The sequence below is a fragment of the Lampetra planeri genome, chromosome 31 (assembly GCF_965212315.1).
Source record: "Lampetra planeri chromosome 31, kcLamPlan1.2.h2, whole genome shotgun sequence".
NCBI classification, from domain to species: Eukaryota; Metazoa; Chordata; class Hyperoartia; order Petromyzontiformes; family Petromyzontidae; genus Lampetra; species Lampetra planeri.
In genome coordinates, this window is record NC_136137.1 from 1,459,817 (window position 1) to 1,482,028 (window position 22,212).

At 47.3% G+C, this 22,212-nt stretch overlaps 1 protein-coding gene across 1 annotated transcript in view; it reads right to left on the reverse strand.

Annotated features, from left to right (window-relative positions):
• Positions 1 to 20,930, reverse strand: part of LOC144729060 (uncharacterized) — a 36,413-nt gene extending 15,483 nt beyond the window's left edge. Inside the window, exons 1-4 of the mRNA XM_078608925.1 lie at positions 20,825 to 20,930; positions 8,933 to 9,361; positions 4,834 to 5,044; positions 1,358 to 1,586 (exon numbers count right to left, since the gene is read on the reverse strand). Of these exons, the coding sequence (XP_078465051.1) occupies positions 1,358 to 1,586; positions 4,834 to 5,044; positions 8,933 to 9,354 (862 nt within the window). The 5' untranslated portion in view covers positions 9,355 to 9,361; positions 20,825 to 20,930. The remainder of the gene's footprint in view (positions 1 to 1,357; positions 1,587 to 4,833; positions 5,045 to 8,932; positions 9,362 to 20,824) is intronic.
• Between the last annotated feature and the right edge of the window lie 1,282 nt (positions 20,931 to 22,212).

Sequence of the window (22,212 nt, forward strand, 5' to 3'; positions counted from 1 at the left end):
GGTTCCCAATCAGTCACACATCCTTCCTGGGTTTGATCAAAATAACGGGGTAAATGAACGCAACGTACAGCGCCCTTGTCAATTCACTGCTGGATGGAGGCCTTCCCCACGCCATGTCGGTACAAGGGGATTGTTTGACCATACGTCACCATGGGTTGGTGATGCCATGGCCAGGACTCGAACTCAGGTGGGCAGGTTCGTAGCGCGGGTGTGTAAACTATTGCACCACGCGGATAAATGGATTACTGTCGACCTCGCTATGGAGAGGATGGATCCTGCCATAGAAATCTGGAATTTCAATGAAGAACTCAAAGATACCAACGTGCAGAGATGAGCGCTTGTTTGAATGGGGGAGGGGTAGGCGAGAGTGGGGTGTAAATAAGAAGTGTAAATAAGTACGGATAAACAAGCATTACATCAATATTACAAAAAAAAATTTCACAAAAACGAGCGCAGGAAAACCTTCCCCGAGTGTGGTGACCCGTGCGCGTGCAGCTTGGCGTTGAGAATTCTCCGGGCACTCTGGTTTACTCCCACACTCAAAATAAATCCTGGAACACGGAGCCGGCCAAATATACCCAATGAAGAGAAGCTTGGGACTCGGTGTGCCTTTCCTTTCCCAAGTAAACAAATAAAGAAAAAATATTATTACAAAATACATAAATATTTAAGCCGCGTGTGTCTGTTTTATCACTGAATAACATTACAATTACGTACATCGGGCAATGTGTCTTTTGGCCAAATGACAAAACCTCGACTAGTATTGTACTCTTCTGTATCTCATCTGCAGGGTCCATTTCACAAATATTACTTGGTTTGGCTGGTGATCCAGGCAGGAGCTATCCAACAACACACTGCCACGCTCAATGCCACGCTCAAAAGAGTTCAGAAACAAATATTTTTAATCGATGATGAAACTCATGGATGTCGATAGAAATCCAAGATTTGTGTTTATTTTGGGAACATTCGTCGATTCGGTAGACTAACTGAATTAAAAGTTAAATCAACTACTTTTTTTATGGTAGATTAATCTGGCTTCTTTTAAAATGGTGGCCGCTCCCCACATCCTACCTCCCGAAGTCTGGAAACCCTCTCGACGAGCCACGGCCACCAAAGCCCCGTCCGTCACCTCCCGTCCAGCAGCACAGAGGCGAGAGGCTTTCTTCCCAGCGAACGCCGTGCCCTCCGATTGCTCGCGTAATCGGACGAGCCCTCAAATCGGGCGAGCAAACCGTTGACTGAATAATTGGGATTACGACCCACGAGCTCGAATCGCAGCCTCCCGATAACACCGCGATAGGAGGAGGTCGTGGCGGCGGCGGAGGTCAGGGGGTCAAGGGGCGCGTGCCTCTCTCACCCTTGCTGGTGTCGACGACATAGAGCTCGCGGATGCCGAGCTCGGCGAGGGAGCACGCGAGGTCGACGCGCTCGGCCTGCGTCGCGTCACGGAACAGCAGCAGTGAGCGCGGCTCCAGGCCGCTCTTGGCCGCGATGGCCGGCAGCAGCACGCGCAGCGGCACGCGCCGGCTCACGCGCAGGAACTCCTTCTGCGTGCGCGAGAGGTTCACCACCAGCCGCACCGTCGGCTGTCCGCACGCACGCATGCGCGCAATCACAAACCAAATTACAACATGATGCAACGTGCCATTTTTATTTAGGTGTGACAAAATGATCAAAGTTTGTTTCTAGGTCTCGTATGGGCACTACGGCTGTGCTCATCACCCGTTTACAGCCCCGAGACAGTGGTGGAAGTTCCACATTCCTATGGCAGGGGTGGGTTGATACACATAATAAGGCAACCGCTGTTGTGGTATCCATGGGTGTTAATAAATGGACGGGTAAACAGACAAGGGTGTGTGGTGTGTTCGAGCTCTGTGTAGGCAGCCACCATTCGTGCTCTCGAGCTACGCGGCGTGTTTCTCGGGTTGTGTCGCCTGCTGAATTCAGTTCCTGAAGCAACCCCCGGCACGTGGAGCGAGACGTGGGGCAACATCGTCCCAAGCAACACGACGTAACAATGCCGGAGAGCCGGAGGAGTGCGTCTTGCTCCCGAGGAAACTACAACGATAGTCCATGAGCCGCTGGGCTTCCTGCACCACGGCTGAGAGGCCGACATTGTGGAACGCATCTGGGGAGGAAAACTGTTGGAGGTAGCACAAGTTACCGTGTTACAAGTTACGGTGTTACGAGTTAGAGTGTCAAAATTATCACCATTCTTGAAATTGCTGTGGGACAGTGCTCATCTGTAGCGGTGGAAGTGAACATCAAGAACAGCTGTTGACTTCCACAGACTGGTAGAGGCCTCGTCTGGTTTTGTTTTTACAGCCACGAGGTTTTTGTTCATCAGGACGAAACATCGGTGCCAAGTCATTTGGCTCAGTGTTGCGCCGTCCAGGTAGAGACTCTGTTTGACCCAGACTGGAAGATAAATCCACACAGCAGCGCTAAACGTTTCACCTTCACAAGCCATCAAGTTAACACGGCCACATATCTCTGGACGGTACAGCCCGGAGCAGAGGGATATATTTCCTGCTCGTGACGCTCCTGCTTAATCTACAGCCACGGGACGCACAGGACGTCGTATCTCAAAGCGCCAGCATGCTCTTTTACTTATGGCATTTAAAACAGCGCTTTAAATGCCTGGTTGATAACGGGTACTCGCTGCCGGGGTCGGAGAGCGGGGTTCTTTTGTTTTCTTGCCAAGAAAACCAGGAATGTGCTCAGATCGCGTCTTTGACGTGCGCGTGAATGAATGTGCGTGTGTTCTTACGAAGGGAACGGTAGCATAGTGGTTAGCGCACTTCTGCTCGTGGCTAATCCGTCCTTGGCGTCCCCTAGGTCGACTCAGCTTTAAACGAGTCTCTCTGGTGTGGCGTGTAAACATCAGCGCTGGGGAGACAGAGGTGATCCTGGCCACACCACCCTGAGCAGTGCTCGCATATTATTTGCTCGCTAACGGCACTCTTCACAACAACCTGTGGAGGCTACATGGGGGAACTTTGTGTTTGTTACTCGTGTATGTGTGTTACTCTTGTGTGTGTGTGTGTTATTAGCCACGTGAGTCACCGCGTGATGGAATTCACTCACAGTGACCCAGCGTTCATAGCGGTATTTATAGGCCCATAAATGAGGCTCCAGTGGTCAGCAAACTGGGACCATTTGGGATGCCGTCATTAACAAAATTAACTGCATCGACTTAAACTAAAATAGAAAGTGCTGCAAGCACATTCATCAAGAATGAACTCGTTTGTAGTTGGTTTAGCTCATCGAGTAATATTTTGAAATGTTATAATGAAATGGTCCTAAACTGCTCTATTTAGTCAGTAAACCGGTGGCAGCCAATAAAGATGGAAAATGAATTTTTCCTGCCAATTAAAAAAGAATTTAGTCTACAATTTTTTTTTCACGTAATGCTGGAGAATATCCGACACAGACAAGAGCTCCTGCTATGGGAATGTGGAATTTACACCACTGGCTCAGTGATGTAGATGAGGGCCGCTTATCACCCGAGCAGAGAGACTCTTTGACTGATTTTGACTTTGCAAACCAATCGTTCACAACGGGAATTATTTCGTGCCTCCTCCAAGACGGGGTGTAATCGATTAATCTGATCCATCCATAATCGTCTGCTCCCTTGCATAGACAAACGCTTAAAGATGCAGGCAATATTTAGAGAGAGAAAAAAAAAACATCCAGGAGAAAAACGAGATGACAAATGCTTCGATCCAGCTCTGTAACGCAATGTCCTGCCAGAGCCGCGTTCCAGAGCTCAGCAGAGTGCGCCATCTATTTATCATCTGCTTTCTGTGTGCGTGCTTTGCGACGTGTGTTTAGGCGTTAAACTGGGGAACCGCAAAAGCTGTCCCACGCCTCTGCGCCACGTGCAACTCTTGCCAGGCAGCGTGCCGCGCAACGGAAGGGGCTGTCAATTTGTTACCGACTCCGAAATGCGCGACGCGCAAGGGAACGCGACACGCGTGACTCTTTTGCGCCTCCGTCATCCCACGCCGAGTGTCCGGGATTTACCGTTACTTCTTTGCGGCCATCCATTCCGCTGCTGGATGGAAGCCGCCCCATACCATGACGTTCACGCGCAAGCCGCAAAGTTTCTTACTGGTTTGACAAATACCCAAAACTGAATGCACCACCACTGTCACCCCAGCGAGGATGAAAAAGTCAAAGTTTGTCCGTGTACTTCTGACACCACGGCATTTCATGAACATTTATCCCTTTTTAAGATAGGTGGAGACATTATTGATGATGATTCTCTGATGATGATATTGCTATTTCTGTCAATGCTGATGATTCTGCTTGTGATAATAATCACGCTTCTGCTGCTGCTCAAGACCACAATGCTGCGGCTGATGGTTTCCGTGGCGGTCGTGTCAGATGACAGCAGAGGTGGGACAAAGTCATTGTTATGCAAGTCCAAGTCGAGTCGCAAGTCATCAAATTCATGACTCGAGTCTGACTCGAGTCCAAGTCACATGACTCGAGTCCACATCTCAGAGGTGGGACAAAGTCATTGTTATGCAAGTCCAAGTCGAGTCGCAAGTCATCAAATTCATGACTCGAGTCTGACTCGAGTCCAAGTCACATGACTCGAGTCCACACCTCTGGATGACAGTGCTGGTGATGCTGCTGTTGATGATGTTGAGGCTTCTGCTGCTACTGCCGATGAGTGGTGGTGATGTTGGGGCGGTCGCATCAGACGACGGCGCCACGGCCAACGATGAGGCTCTTGGGGAGGAGCTCACCTCGGGGGGCCTCATCTCGGGGGGGGGGGGCGGGGGAGCTCACCTAGGGGTGGAGGGGGAGGGGCCAGGATCTCACCTCGGGCGCGTTGGAGCGGTGGGCCCTGCGCGCGTCCAGCGGCTCGCGCTCGATGAGCCGCACGGCCCCCACGGGGAGGCTGCCGATGGCCGTGTTGGGCTTGAAGGGCAGCAGGCGGCCGTCCACGCGCGAGTACAGCTCCAGCGCGTGGCGCGCCGGGCTCAGACGGTACCACGCACACAGGCGCACCAGCACGTCCATGATGGGGATGCTGGTGGGAGCAAGCGTCATCAGACGATGCACAGGGAAGGGTCACGTGGATGAATCGAAGCCCCACGGCATTGTCCGTTACTGTCTATGGGCATTCCGTTTTCTTCATGTTAGCCAATGAGCATTCGTTTCTTTGTCATTTGGTATTGCCTGTCACATCATCTTGGATAGCTATATCACTGTCATTGCCCAGCAGGGTGGCGTCGGGGTAATAGTTGCCCCTCAGCTAGAAGGGCCTGGGTTTGGTTCCCGACGCAGGTGCCTTTCGGTGTGGGGTTTGTATGTTTTGTGTGGAGTTTGTATGTTCTGTGTGTGGAGTTTGTATGTTCTGTGTGTGGAGTTTGTATGTTCTGTGTGTGGGGCTTGTATGTTCTGTGTGTGGAGTTTGTATGTTCTGTGTGTGGGGTTTGTATGTTCTGTGTGTGGAGTTTGTATGTTCTGTGTGGAGTTTGTATGTTCTGTGTGTGGAGTTTGTATGTTCTGTGTGTGGGGTTTATATGTTCTGTGTGTGGGGTTTGTATGTTCTGTGTGGGGTTTGTATGTTCTGTGTGGAGTTTGTATGTTCTGTGTGTGGAGTTTGTATGTTCTGTGTGTGGAGTTTGCATGTTCTGTGTGGAGTTTGCATGTTCTGTGTGTGGAGTTTGTATGTTCTGTGTGTGGAGTTTGTATGTTCTGTGTGTGGGGTTTATATGTTCTGTGTGTGGGGTTTGTATGTTCTGTGTGTGGGGTTTGTATGTTCTGTGTGTGGAGTTTGTATGTTCTGTGTGTGGGGTTTGTATGTTCTGTGTGTGGAGTTTGCATGTTCTGTGTGTGGAGTTTGTATGTTCTGTGTGTGGAGTTTGTATGTTCTGTGTGTGGGGTTTATATGTTCTGTGTGTGGGGTTTGTATGTTCTGTGTGGGGTTTGTATGTTCTGTGTGGAGTTTGTATGTTCTGTGTGTGGAGTTTGTATGTTCTGTGTGTGGGGTTTGTATGTTCTGTGTGTTGTTTGTATGTTCTGTGTGTTGTTTGTATGTTCTGTGTGTGGGGTTTGTATGTTCTGTGTGTGGAGTTTGTATGTTCTGTGTGTTGTTTGTATGTTCTCCGTCTATTCTGCATAGGTTTCCTCTGGGTTCTCCAGTTTTCTCCAACAGAGAAAAAAACACATAACATGATTACTGGTATTGGCCAAACATCCCAATACTTGCAAATTACTCAGTTGGGATCACACACAGCAGCATCATCGCCCCCTACTGCGAAAACTTGACAGGACTCTCTGGATAAATCGCCTTGAGACTCAATGAGGCTTTCCTGTGAAAACAAGCATCATTGTCATCTGCATCAGCAGCAGCAGCATCAGCATCATAAATAAAATAACATAACTTTATTGGTACGTCTCCACGTCCGAAGACGTCCTGAGGCTCTGACAAGGCCATGAGGGAGGGGCGTGTGGCACAGCTTGACGGCAGCTATCACAGAGTGCGGTCGTGTCGCTACAGTTCTCTGCGGTGAGTACAAGGTCTTTAAAAACAACGGCGCTATGTCTCTCTCAATCAAATGAACGCTGAGCGCTGGAGCGTTCCGAGATTCAGCGGCGAACGGGACCCACCCTGCAACTTGCAGACATCTCGGAACGAGTAAGGGTTAACAGTCAGAACGATGCCTTTAACCGGACGTCTTTAACGTGCGTGCGTTCTCTAAATGTGTTATTTGAGTTAAATCACAGGCAAAGAAATGAGCTGCACATTTCCTGCAGCCACAGCATCCCGCAATATTTCATGCACGTGACAAGGATGAATGGTGACCGGCTGGAAAGGACAGCAACGGAGGGAACACTTGAAGGTGCTCAGGGAAGAGATCGGCCGTGGTCTGACCGGACGTCAAACATCAAACACTGGATGGGGATGGGAGCTCGCTCAGTTGAAATTCGCAGTGACGGACCGAGAGAAGTGGAGAGAGACCGCGGGAAGGAGGTATTGGTGAAGGAAACGGTCACGTGGCCCAATGGCTCAGAAGGCCAAGGAACTGGAGGAAGAAACAGAACAGCATTAGCAGCGATGCTGGGGAAGCTCCGTGGAAGATGATGCCCACGGCTCCACTCGTGCCACGAATGCAATTTGCTTCTCTCATCACCACCACCACACAAACGTTGATCTCCATGCTCTATGAAGAGCGATTTGGCAGCGTCAAATATCCGCTATTTATGTATACAATTTCAGCACTCGGCAAATGAAGCGCACAGCCACATGGGTACTACAGTGGCGGGCGTTTTGCGTCCATTATTGTCTGAGTGACAAGAGCCATTGACCGGCCACCACGGATATGATTTTTTTTTTTCCAAAACAGTCTGAGACGAGAGTCATGCAACTGCTATGTGGGACGAGAAATCCTGGGCTTGAAATAGCCTCGAGCAATGGTGACCTTGCACCAAAACGCCTTCGACCTCTGCGGTGCGAGGCCATGCAAGCGGTTTTGAGTTCTGCCAATGAAATCGATATTTATTTTTTCTGCGCACAGTTGCGCAGTGTCTCACTTGTTCATTAAAATTGTTTGTTCGGTCCTATCACGACGGAAAGCGCGATGTTTCACAGACTATCAAGAATGCCTCTGCGCACAACTCGTGCCAGACATTAGGTTGAGCCAATCACCCAGTAAACGATCAGGCGCAGACCTCAATGGGTGAATATAACATAATGGAAGGGCTTTATTTACCCAGCAAAAGCCTCACTTAGTCTCTGGAAACTTTTCCGTGAGGGTTCTTTGTTGGAATTATTGGCCACTTCTTTAACGAGTTCTACAGTGTCCCTGCAGGAGGAAGCTGGAATATACCAAATAATTACCTCATCATATCAAAAATCCTACACATAGGCCGGCAGTGCGGGCTGGTTGAGGCAGGGAGCGTAGACAAGGGAGCGTAGAAGTACGGTACAACAATTCATTTTTCTGCACTGCCCGCTGCTACCCACAGCCCATAATAATGGCTAAGTAGCAAGATTACATGAATTAACTGCGAGAGAATAACCATGGGACTTTACCCAGGGCTTCATTTCTCACTGAACATGTTCAGGATTGGTGATAAACTGAAGTGGGTGGCACATGACTAGTAGCCACAGCCATAGTGAGATGTGGACTGGATGCGGTGTGCCGTGTGCGGACACATTTTCTGGGTCATTGACCCAAACAGACCTGGCTGAATTTAAGCCCTGGTTTGACATAATTCCCTTGTCATTCATGACACCTTCCACGCCTGTCCACTCAATGTACTCAACTCGAGACACTAAATAACAGCTCCCCTGTGGCTGAGCTGGGAATTCTCACTCCGCCCGATGTCGTATCTAACACGCAAAAGGCAATTCCAACGCCAGCGTTGACACCGTGTGCGAAGAACAAGCGTCTAATGCGGACTGGGCAGGCGAGACGCGTGGCCAGGGTCCCCGTTAGACATCAAATATCCCTTCTCTCCCTGTGGAATGCACCTTCGGTGCACGAGGTGAGAGCGCACAGGGTTCAAGGTGCACGTGCGCGAAAGTCAGCAGGGTCAGGGTGTAAAGGGTCGTGGAGTACAGGTTCAGGGTGCTTGGGGTCAAAATGAGGTCATAGTGTGCAGGGTCGTGATATACGGGGTCAAGGTGTGCAGGGTCGCGATATACGGGGTCAAGGTGTGCAGGGTTAAGGTGTGTGAGGTCACGGAGTGCAGGGTCACGATATACAGGGTCAAGGTGTGTGGGGTCAAGGTGTGTGGGGTCAAGGTGTGCGGGATCACGGTGTGTGGGGTCAAGGTGTGTGGGGTCAAGGTGTGTGGGGTCAAGGTGTGCGGGGTCACGGTGTGTGGGGTCAAGGTGTGTGGGGGTCAAGGTGTGTGGGGTCACGGAGTGCAGGGTCAAAGTGCGCGGGGTCACGGTGCTCCCCACCGCTTCTCAGACGTGGCGCTGTGCAGCTGTCCCGAGGGCAGGATGACGGAGAACTCCACCTCGCAGCACGACACATTCTGGCCCCTCGCCACCAGCGGGGGCTTGGGGGCGGCCGCCTTCCCCCGCGAAGGCAGCGTTCCTCCCTTGGCAAGCGACAGAGTTCCGCCCCGTTCCAGCGGCGGAGATCCCGCTTTCGTGGCGGGCAGCGTCGCGCCCTTCTCGGCGGGCGGCTTCCCGCTTGCCGCCTTGATGGCCGGCGGGGAATCGCTCTTCTCCGAAGACAGCACCGCCGCCGCCACCGCCACCGCCTTGTCCGATGGAATCGCTCCGGCCCTGTCCGCCGAGGCGGGCTCAGCCTCGGGGGACCGAGGCGACCGAAGGGGAGCAACGCCCGGAGGGGGCGGAGGAGCCCGGTTCTTCATCCTGCGCCTGACACACGACAGGGGAACCCGTTCGGAGAGTGAGAACCTTCGGTGGAGGCGGCGGCTGTCTTAGTCGTGAAACCGACGGCGCACGTCGGCCCGTAAAAAAATGCTGCAACTCAGCGATGCGTTCAAAAAACATTAGTCGCGTTCGGGTCAGGAGGGGTTAAGACATTTCTAACACGTGTTATCTATCACCGTCGAGACAATCTGGTAAAGTGTAAAGCTATGCACCATGCACCTCCGATTAGCACGGTTGGCCTACGCTCAACATACATACCGCAGGCTGTATATACTTTACCACGGTCGTTATTAGCAATACCAGTACAGTACCTTAAACTTAAAAATACACAATAAGTTCAGGTTTTAGGTCACGGCCTCTGCTATATATATAATACAGCGACTGCCTGAAATAAGTCGAACAAGAGGAGACCAGCCCTCTTGCACGACGTCGTTTTCTCCGGGTGTTCCTCACGTCGTCCCATGTGCAAAGCCACCAAAACATAAAAACAACATCGCAAGCAGAGTCCTCCTGCAAAGAAGAGTCTGGAGACTCGGCCACACTTACTTGCCTCTGGTCGAGATTACCAACGATGAGCACACACTCGCACACACTCGCACCGTGATTGTAACTCTGTGCGTCTCGGTTGCTGCCCGCGTACGATTCTGCAGCAAGGCGTTCAAAGCGCCGGGCGCTGCTATAAAAAACGGCGACGCGCTGGAAAGAATTACGTCGAAAAACTCTGTAAACTTTGGCACAAACAGCGGCGCTCGCTTTCCCCTTGGACTGCGCTCAGCAGATGATTCAGATCAGATGGGAATAAGGAGTACAGTGTGCTGTACGGCGAGTCAAATCCTCGCCCCCCCCCACCTCCCATCCACCACGCAACAAAAATCAACCAAACGCACCCCATGGCTTTTCATGAAAAGTCCCACTGGATGAGACCAGGGGATTGACAGCAGACGTCCCTCGTGGCAGGGAGAGAACTGGATAGGATAGAACTACGTCGTAAGAGCGAATGGCTTCGGGTGCGACGAATGAAAGTCAAGATTTGACCGCCGTGAAGAAACGCGATTCTGTAGAGCAGCAAAATGAAACACACGGAGACAAGTAATAGGTTTTTACCCTTTCAACTGGTACAAAAACTGACACCTTTATACAAGGGATCATGTTTGCAATAACCACAACACAAGCAGTCAAAATGCAAACAAAAAGAAACAACTCTGATGATGATGATAATGATATGCACTGTCCTTGAAGTTGAAAGGGTAAAAACCTAATACTATATTTTGCCACTAGTAAAGGAGGTCTCATAGTGTAAACACACGGAGACAAGACGAACACCAAAACCCACGTGACAGATGCCTCCATTGACGTGCATAGGGACCGACCGTGTTGACTTTCAACACCAATTTTTTTTCAACCGAATAACTTGGTGACACTGCGTCCGATTGATCCCAAACGCGATGCAACGCGGGTGTTGATGCGTCAACTGTGTCCGCCCGTCTCTGACCGGGTGGGGGAAGTGTTCACGAACATTCTCGCCAAGTTGACCCAATATGAACACAACCTTAGGCAACACAACTTCAGACTAAAAGTTGTGTTGCTATTAGAGACGTTGACCTTGAGGAACCCGGCCGAGATTGATCAAAGGGTGAGCGCTCGCTCCCTCCCCAGGAAGAGCCGCTATCCGAGACTCATTGTTCATCGCTGCCTCGGGACGTACCTAAGCTTCCGGTGCATATGGTCTGAGCGCTACTGTTGCTATCGATAATTAATTAAAGACTTCCGATGACGAACACATGGTGGAAAGTATTAGTGATTTCAGGAATAGGCATGCGTTTATGTTCTTTGTTTGTTACCGTACTTGATACTAGTAAGCTTTATTGGTAAAACAAATTGTAGTTTGGTTAAGGAAAAGCCACAAACACCAATGCGCCTTGAAGTGGACACTTTTCAATCGATGCGTCTTGCCAGCTGTGACGTCGATCAGTAAACACGGAGGCTGACACAAATAACGCAACAACAACAACAACTGAAAACGCATGGAGGCATGCAACACTTGGAATTCTACTTAGAGACAGGGAGAAGGAATGCAGGTTTCAGAGAACAAATGTAAATGCCAAACGTGAGTGCACGTGCTGTTAGCGAGAGTAAAAGCGCGCTTGGCCATGCTGCACACGATGGCTACGAGAGGGGTGATGGTTGTCGGACGGGACTGGCGAGAGACCGGCAGAGCCGACAGCGGTAACAGTTGCACGTGTCAACACCCAACAGGAAGACCACCACGGGGATGGAGCACAGAGATAGTTAGAGGCGTAGGGATGATGATGATGATGTGGGGAGGCCTTCACCCAGCAGTGGAGTGAGCATGACTGACGACAAAGAGGAGTATGTGCTGTAGGGGGTGCAGCAACGCGAGCCGGTGAAACTCAAGAGTCCGCGGAGAGGGAGCGGAATGCAAGCGGCGCGTGTCTCGTACCAACCTTCATCGAGAACGTGTGGACAGAACAGGGTGCGACACAACGCACAGAACAGTCAGATGGCACGCACGTGTACAGGGCAGGCGCATTCACTGACCCAACGACCAGATTCCACCTGCACACCCACGCTTAGAGTGTGCGGAATGCCGCACGCCGACTCACGAACACAAAGATCCCCGTCGCGCTGCTAGCGAGCGCCTACGAAGGCCGGCACGGCACACGAAGTGACCGTCTTTGTCTCCCCAGTGGCGATGTTTACGCACGTCATTTGAGGCTGAGTCAACCTACAGGAGGCTTAACCAGTCCAGATAATCGCTAGTGTTGGCCATGAGCGGGATTTTGACTCGAGTCGTCGTGATCGTAGCACCCACTCTGACTCAAGCTCACACTGCAGCTCACTCAGCTCCCAAAAGTCCAGGACCTTTCGTCATACCGTGGGGGTCGTGGACGTTAATTGACCATACTTCACCACCCTGGTCAGTTAGGGATATGGGCGCATAGAAGAACACTACAACGATTGTGTGAATTTCCTACGTTGCCTCCTGCTGCCTGCCATCAAGGCCCGCTCAGTGGCCACACTTCCAAGCGCTCTCCAGGCTCGAACCCCGCTTGGGTTCTGAGATCCGATGAGATTGGGCGCATTGCAGACGATTTGGTCACGGGCAGTCGAACATTCCAGCACGCGTAGTGCCATGAGTGCAGCTGCATCTCAAGACGGTGGTCAGACAGTGGGACATCTCACACACGACACAGGCAGACAGATTCTTGAATTTTGCAGCGCGATTCGCAGAGAGCTGCAGGCCTATTTTGTTTAACCAGGTGAAGAATCAAGGGCTTATATAGTCACAGGCAGAACTCTCATACCCCGTGAGAGTAGTCGTAATACAGTACTATGTTTCCAGCAGAGACCCGTTTGGAAAATTAAATACATCACTGCATAATTTTCCGAATGCCTAATAATGATCATCATTTACAGCCACTATGTCAATCAACTGCTGGATGAGCACCACCCCATGCTGTGTAAGTTCTGGGTGTTGTTTGACCATACTTCCCCATTCTGCACTGTGCGGGCTGGTGAATGGGGGACTAGTAACAGTTCGGAAATCACTCGACACCGATGCTATCCATGGCCAGGAATTGAACTCAGCTTTCCAGGTTCAAAGTGCAGTTCGCTAACCATCACTCGACTGCCACACCCCAGGCAGTAATCTGCAATCAATCTGTAACACGATGCTACAAATGTTACACAGATATGCAGTAAGCGTGAGGTTTTGCAACAGGACTTTTTTTTTTCCCGGCAGATGCAAATGCATGTGGAGCTCTTGACTGTAGATGACAAAAAAAGTATTGCCCAGGCCACACCCTGTGAAATGTGGCACCAGAGAGATTCCAGGGAAGGCTCGCGAGAGACGGAGGGAGGGAGGAGAGGAATGGACATTCCTGCACCCATCGAGAGGAGTAACTCACGTCTATGATCCCGTCACTGCCCGCACACAATAGTTGGGCGTCCGGGGAACTGCCTGTTTGTGGATTTTGAGTCCCTGCCAAAGCAGCCCGATGGAATATTATTCTTTTCGTTACGATCCTCTAAACAAAACAACGGGTAGGAAAATAAATAAATGGAATTCCGCACAAAAATTTCAACGCCTAGATTTTTTTTCCATTCCGTGGCTCTTTTTTTTGTGTTTTACAGTCCCCAAGGACGGCCGTAATTTCGGACGGATAATATTTCAGAGTTGTACGATCCGGGGCGATATGAATCTCTCTGGCCTGTTTGCGAAGACCCTGCCGGTGCATGGAAGGGCACGCGGTTAAAGTTGTCTTCCCCGCAGCCCGTGATATCACTCGAATAAACACACGCTTGGGACACACAGATTGTGTCCGATGAATATTAACAGCGATATGGTCCCTGGGAGGGAGAGGGGAAGAGAGAGGGAGATGAAAGGAAAAAGAGAGAGGGGAGAGAGAGAGTGGTTGTGGTTAAGGGAAGAGAGATAATGATAGAATGAAAAGAGTTAGGGAGAGAGGAGGGGGGGAGATGATGGAGAGGGGGTATAGAGAGAGTGATAAGAGAGAGCAGAGGGAGGATGGAATGAGATAAAGAGAAGAGGGAGAGAGAAATAGGGAGAAGAGAAATCAAGGAGAGAGGAGGTGGATAGGGGGGGGGGGGCAGATGAGAGAGATGGCAAGGTAATATAGAGATGAGAGAGGGGAGAGAGGGGAAGGAGAGGGGGGAGAGTGACGGTGCCAACAGCTTCGTGCCCTGGCCGACAGAGGCTGCAGTGATCTTCTCGAGCACGTGGTTTAAATGCTTGAGCGGCGCCTCTGACCGGCCGGGGTATTATAAGCAGGTGGTGAAATAATCTCATAAGCAGCTGTCAGTCTGCTCGGCAATTCCAAGGAAGGAGGAAAAGCAAATCTCAAAAGTTGAGAATCTGACGGCATGAGGATGTTATGTCAGTCATGTGATAATAACAATGCAGTGGTACGACTGCGAGATTGTTGTGAACAAAGATTACCGATCCGCGTAAAAGATGCTTCTGTTAGAGCAGTACATTTTTTTGCGAGTTCAAAATCCCATTTTGTGGGGGTTGACATGCACCATCATCCCTACGGCACCAATAAGATGAGTGTCACTGTTTTGGGAGGTCAACAGTCTCTGAGGAGACGGGTCCCCACTGGCTCACCGGTGGTGTTTAATGCTGCCCCACTTCTCATTCGAGCAGAGATTTTTTTTTTAATTAAATATTTTTTAAATAAATACTTCTATTCACCCACGAGAGCATGATTGAGTCCGAATACTCATTTTCTGGATGGCCCTGCAATGCAATGCATTGCCCAATTCCATTAAACACACAGATAGACTCAGGAATCCACTGCTGTATTGCCATAGCCTGGATCTCTCACAGCCACCGGGACTGTGACTTGAATACTCATGAGAGACACCACACTGGATGAATTGCACCGTTAGAAAGAGCTTGACAGGGATGGCACCAAGATTCATAAAAATAAAACAAAAAGCAGTGGCGTAGTGTGTGTGTGTGGCATGGGCCCTGGTGCACGGAGTGGGATGTGGGCCCCCTCTCCACCTGCCCGTCTCTTCGCAGCCGGGCTGTTTTACCTACGTGACTTTACCGAAAAAACCTAAGAATATGAATCCTTGCAGTCACGAAAGCTTCAAATCTAGAATTAATGCCCACTGCCCCCTGCGTTCGTCTCATCTCAGCCTCCACCGACCACAAAGCAACGCTGCCTCTTCACAGGCCGCCTTTGAATCCGAGCCAGTGACAGAGACAATGAGAAGCCCGCTCGGCTGGCTTTTCTCAGAAGTCTGGCTTCCGCTACATTTCGTCTTGGTTTTTTTTTTAAAGCAGCAAGTTGCTTTACTGCGAGCCAATTTTTTGTTAAATGTCCACTCGTTTTAGCGCCGGTTGAGTTTAACAATTGATTCAAAAGTGAAAGTTTACGGTAAGGGGAATTCAGACACAAATTAATGAGGCCGGAGTATTTTTTGTTTAAGATACCCTTAAATTCAGAAGTTTTCTCTGCTCAAACTAACATTGGGAAATCGCCGTCTCTGTCGGTGACGCTGAGCCATGAACAGAAACTTCCCATTGTCAAGGTCAAGCCCATTGTTAAAGTCCAAATACTTCACAAGCCCTCTCTCGATCCACTGCTGGATGAAAGCTTCCTCGTGCTGGACTGGGCATGGGGGTTGCTAAGCCATACTTCCCCATGCTGTTCAGTGAAGGACCAGGATCGGTTCAGGCATCAATCGACACCGTCGCGAGCCGGTGTCACCGTGTCGTAACGCGGCGCTGCAAACACTCCGACACTGCTCAGGGAACGTGAAGAGAGGTCTGCAGACAGCTGCAATTTGTTGACTAGTCCGATGGCCGTTGCATTCTTATTACATGTATTGTACTATATTGTATTGTACTATGTTGTATTGTACTATATTGTATTGTACTATGTTGTATTGTACTATATTGTATTGTACTTTAATGTGTTGTACTATGTTGTATTATACTATGTTGTATTGCACTATATTGTATTGTACTATGTTGTATTGTACTATATTGTATTGTACTATGTTGTATTGTACTATGTTGTATTGTACTATAATGTATTGTACTATGTTGTATTGTACTATGTTGTATTGTATTATGTTGTATTGTACTATATTGTATTGTACTATGTTGTATTGTACTATGTTGTATTGTACTATAATGTATTGTACTATATTGTATTGTACTATATTGTATTGTACTATGTTGTATTGTACTATGTTGTATTGTACTATGTTGTATTGTACTATATTGTATTGTACTATATTGTATTGTACTATGTTGTATTGTACTATATTGTATTGTACTATGTTGTATTGTATTATGTTGTATTGTACTATATTGTATTGTACTATGTTGTATTGTACTATGTTGTATTGTACTATGTTGTATTGTACTATGTTGTATTGTACTATGTTGTATTGTACTATAATGTATTGTACTATGTTGTATTGTATTATGTTGTATTGTACTATATTGTATTGCACTATGTTGTATTGTACTATAATGTATTGTACTATGTTGTATTGTACTATGTTGTATTGTACTATATTGTATTGTACTATAATGTATTGTACTATGTTGTATTGTACTATGTTGTATTGTACTATGTTGTATTGTACTATATTGTAGTGTACTATGTTGTATTGTACTATTTTGTATTGTACTATATTGTATTGTACTATGTTGTATTGTACTATATTGTATTGTACTATGTTGTATTGTACTATAATGTATTGTACTATATTGTATTGTACTATATTGTATTGTACTATGTTGTATTGTACTATGTTGTATTGTACTATATTGTATTGTACTATAATGTATTGTACTATATTGTATTGTACTATGTTGTATTGTACTATGTTGTATTGTACTATATTGTATTGTACTATGTTGTATTGTACTATGTTGTATTGTACTATATTGTATTGTACTATGTTGTATTGGACTATATTGTATTGTACTATATTGTATTGTACTATAATGTATTGTACTATATTGTATTGTACTATGTTGTATTGTACTATGTTGTATTGTACTATATTGTATTATGTTGTATTGTACTATATTGTATTGTACTATGTTGTATTGTACTATGTTGTATTGTATTTCCAGCCAGCCCTGCCGAAGGATTTCCGCGCATTTTTCCCCAATTAGTTCAGAAATCCGTTTGGCCGAGCCAGCGAGAGCCACACACAATACACTCCATCACCAACGAAGCGAGCAGTGGTAACACTCTCTCTCTCTTGGTGAGGACAACGCGAGGAGTGGTATTGTGTCGCTGCAAAATGTCACGCACCGCCCGCTATGAAGGCAACACTCGCACAACGTGAACACTCGCTGACTCTACAACTCCACACACACACACACGGGTTTTGCAAAACGGAGGTCACTGCTCTTAAAGGGCTGTGAAGCATGTTCTTGGTTCTTTCGGTAAAGTCACGTAGAAGGGAAGTAATAAAATAATAAAAATAAAACATAATAAAATTATTCTCACGACGTTTCGGCCGCAACGCAAGCAGCCGTCCTCAGGTGAAAACCAGGTCTGTCGGGGAGACAGACTTTACCGAAAGAACCAAGAAGATGAATCCCTGCAGTCACGAAAGCTTTAAATCGAAATTTGCCCGTGAAGCATCCAACATTTTACAAAATTTCATTTGCACACTGGTATGGGCAGATGCACTGATCGTGAATTCTCTTGGCACGTGAGCAGAGTTGTTCAGACTTTCGTTGTCATGAATATTAAAGTTTACAATGTTGTAAATCCTTGTGAGAGCCCATTGAGTGGACAGATCGCTTTTGCGATTTCACAAGTGAGGGAAATGCAAGTCAAAGTTACAAGTTTAACCTACAGATTTCACAAGAGGGCTCTACATTTTCTAAACAGATGTTAAAGGAGAAATAACGATCTCGCAATCAGCCAGATTTAGAAAACCAGACACCAATGCAATGATTCTTTGCAGCGGTATAAGAAATGCATCAATAAAACAAAACCTGGACAACTAAGGTTCACTAAAATAAACTCTTTATGCACTTAACGTTTAAGTTCTACTTATAATAAAACAAATCTAAGAAAATGTAACCAGATGGAAGAAACGTGGATTCAAGGTTTCCACAGCATTGACTACAATTAATAATCTAACCTTGTTGGAGCATGACTGCATCATCATACCCGAATACAATACATGGATTCAAGAAACCTTGGATTTGGAAACACTTGCTCAGCGATACATATTTGTTCAATGGTCCACATTATTGGGGTGGTGGGGGGGGGGCTGAGAGACTGCTGTGGCAGGCTTACAGGAGGACATCTTCACACAGCAACAGCAGCAGCAGCATGCGCTCACGCATGCACTGTACGGAGCAGATCTGGTGAGCGTGCCGCTTTAAAGATCTCAACGTGGCTCGCTCGCTCGCCAAGCCACCAAACGATGGACTGGCAAATAAAATAGACTCAAACGGGGGTGGCCAGCAGTCGAGAACCAACTATTGCTAACTATTAACAAATGTTTTAAATTTTCAGAAGCGACCTGGCTTATGTGGAAATGTATAGCGGCCAAACAACTCTAAACGCGTGTTGGTTTTAAATGTGGAGTGGAAACTCCGGGGACCCGGAGAAAAACACGCAAAATCCAAATACACAGCAGCAGGCGTCAGGGTCGGGAACGAATCCACGACCTCCTGCACACCAGGCGAGGTAGTTAACATCTCACAGCCACCGTGGCGCTCCAACTGCTCTGCCGAGACGGGGCCATGCCCGACGGGGAGAGTTTAAACCATACGTTCACGGTGATTTGCATTGCAGGTCACAACGATTTACTGCCCAAACGTGCATCGAGGTGTTGCTCATCTTCCGTTTACAGCCTTTCAGCCAGTTGTGTAAATTTCTCATTCCTTTGGCACGGGCGAGAGTCTCTCCGTAGGACATCCACCATCTAATGTTTCACAAAGCAGTACTACATTTATCGACTGTGGTGGGATGATGGGCTGCGTCAACACCCAACCAGGATTTGAACTCACAACCTTCCTGAATGCGAGCCGCTCGTTCTACCGCTCGTACTTGGCCATTTAACACTGCAAACTTTAGGAAATGTATGGAGTTAACTGCAGGCCCTGTTACGTGAACCTGGCAGCCACAGCTTGGCCACAGAATAGCAATTTATTAAATGCAGAGGTGACGCGCGGCATTGGGCGATGCGAGTGAGCCACAGGCCCCCAACGGTATCTGTCGTGACTTTCGGCCTGACGAACTGCAGAGGCATTTATATTTGGATGAGCGATCAGAGAAGAACTTCACTTGCACACGGCATGCCAACAAGGCCCTCCCAAGATAAAAAAAACCAAACAGCATTAGTGGCAGCGTTCCAACATATTTCACACCAAGTTGTCTCCTATAAGCGTTCAATCGTAGCGAAATCAGCAGTGTATTGACAAATTAATACAACTTAGGACGAATAATATTTTTTAAATGTTACGCTTATGACAGCGGTGATGCCGAGGATTTTAAAATACAGTACAGTGCAGTGTGCATAAATGTGTTTTTCATTACATGACACAGGCGGAAAATATTTACGGAAATTCTGGAGTCAATGCTTTAAAGGTGCAGCGTTATGAATGGCGTTTGTCTTATGACTCAGTAACGCCAACAGCGAGTTTCCATCCACGAGACGAAAAAAACAACACCATCACAACCACAAATACCATCATTAACAACCATTATCACCATCAAAACCATCACCATTACCACCGTGATAATCATCACCATCCCATACCACTACCATCACAATCATCATTAACTCAATGTACCCACAACCTCCATCACTATAATTTACCACAATCACCATCACCACAATTATCAACTCACCACCACCACAACCACCATCATTACTATTATTATCCATACCAGTTACATTATTAGCATCATATCACAATTTACCTTCATGTATTTCTCCTTTCACGGCAATGTCAGAGGATGTACATCTGTCACTGATAAAATAAACGCGCTATGTCTCTTCAAAAACTTTGGTTGTAGGGAATGCATTTATTTTTAAAACGCCTGTACACGTACTGAGGGTCTGAAGAGAACTTTGGCTGCCGAAGCCACCTGTCTAACACAGATTACGACCGTGTTAAGAAGTGAAATCAGCTGCTAAAATTCAAATGTGGAGGTTTGGCTGGAATATTCCCGAAAATCAAGTCTAACGGGACTTTATTTAAAGTTGACGATCATTGCTTATCGGTATCGAAAAAAAAAATGCGTGCCAATATTACGTCCACTCGGAATACTTTAACCTGCCCGGAATTAGTGCGTTTAAATTGTAAAATGGTTTATATGTACCCGTTATTGCATATGGCCTGTACTGATTATAACACTCATGTGTAGACAGTCCATGTGGTGACGCCTGCGTTGGGTCCCGCTAAAACCTTTACTCAAACGATGCACAGCTACTTTTAAACTTCTTCTTTAAACGTATCCTCGTGAACAAATCCACCCCCCCGTTATTCAGCACCGCTAGAGAATCCACACAACAAATGTTGTGCACGTTCCCAAAAACGAATACAACCACACACAACTTCCACAAGCATACCCAACCAGCTACACGGGCAGTTTCCACACCTAAACCCTGCTTGCTGACCATCAAACTACGTGAACTGTCACTATCATCTTCTTGGTTCTTTCGGTAAAGTCACGTATGTTTTATTTTTATTATTTTATTATTTCCATTCTACGTGACTTTACCGAAAGAACCAAGAAGATGAATCCCTGCAGTCACGAAAGAAGCTTTAAATCGAAATTTGTCACTATCATGTAATACGATTACAAAAAAGCCCCTACTATGTGGTTAATAAAACAAAAAAAACAACTTCACGCAAGGCTCGTGCGTTAACAGCCCACGGAGGATGTATCGGCGTACCTTTAAAGGGCTGCGCGCCGTTCAGATGTCCGCCGTGGGGCTTGTGGGGAGCGCTGGCAGACAACCACGCGGGCTGTGGATGGCAGCATGGACCGGCACGGCGCTGATATGGTGCGTTACAGTGCGTACGTCACACTCACGCCGAGCCTTAAGGACTCCCCCTTCTCCACGAGATTATCCTCAAAGGGGCTTTTACCACGAGTTGGTCTCCGCAGAGCCACGTGTGCGAGTCCGTGGCGTAAACAACAACAAAAACATCGACAACGCAAGCCCGTATTCGTCATCATTATTATCAGCAGCCGGGGGCAATCCACTGCTGGATGAAAACCTCGCGAAGCTGTCACCGTCTCTCACCGATTTGTGCTTTGAATAGTCGTAGTAATTCTCTTAAGTTGAAAAGACTTTGGCGTAGAAAAAAACAAGCTTCTTCGATGCGTCAAAGCCTGAGAAGTAATATTCTGTGACAGGTCAGATGAGATTTTTTTGTACAAAGCAGATGAAAGGTATTACTATTGATAAGAATAATATTGTTAAATTGCTAGCCGTGCGTGATATTATTATTGACTTACAAATGTTTCATTTCATCGTGACTACGTGCAGACGTCCTCTTAGGCGTGTTAACAGAAGAACATATTCATGTACCAGCTCTGACCGAAAAAAATGTATTCGACAAATAAATCGGTTTAGGCAGATTTTGTTATTTTGCGTCTCATGTAATATTTTTAATTTTAATTTGTTACACTAAATCAGCCTGTTTTTGTCACGTAGGACTACTGATTTGTTGCATATATAAATTAAAATAACCACCGCTAACATTCACGATCAAAACCGTCATTATCGCAGCTCAAGAATGCACATTGTTTACGCCATTTGTCACTTTAAAGCAAACAATCATGTTGGGCCCTCCATAGCTTCTCCGTTAACCATTCTAATTTTCCACCGAATTATTTGTTAGACAACATTGATACAAAAACGGTTAGGAAATAAAGAATAGCTGTTTCGGCTGGCTGTTTTTTTTTTCGAAATATAAGTTTGTTCAACAGCAATGCCTCCCATGTTTAGCATCACAATAACGCATATGGTAGTAATTGTTTTATTTGCTTCACTGACCCTGCAACAATGTATTTGCCTCGCATATTTGCGGCATGCGATGGTGCTTCAGCCTTGAAAAGCCAGACCACATTTATGTGGCCCACATCAATACGCTGTTAACAATGTACACTCGCAAACAGCGCTTGTGATAAATGGTGTAAAGAGTGACACGGTGAGCCATTGCAAATGCGGATCAAGAAGTGTAAACACACAAACATCTGGCCTGGTTCATCATCTTCTTGGTTCTTTCGGTAAAGTCACGCAGAAGGGAAATAATAAAATAATAAAAATACAAC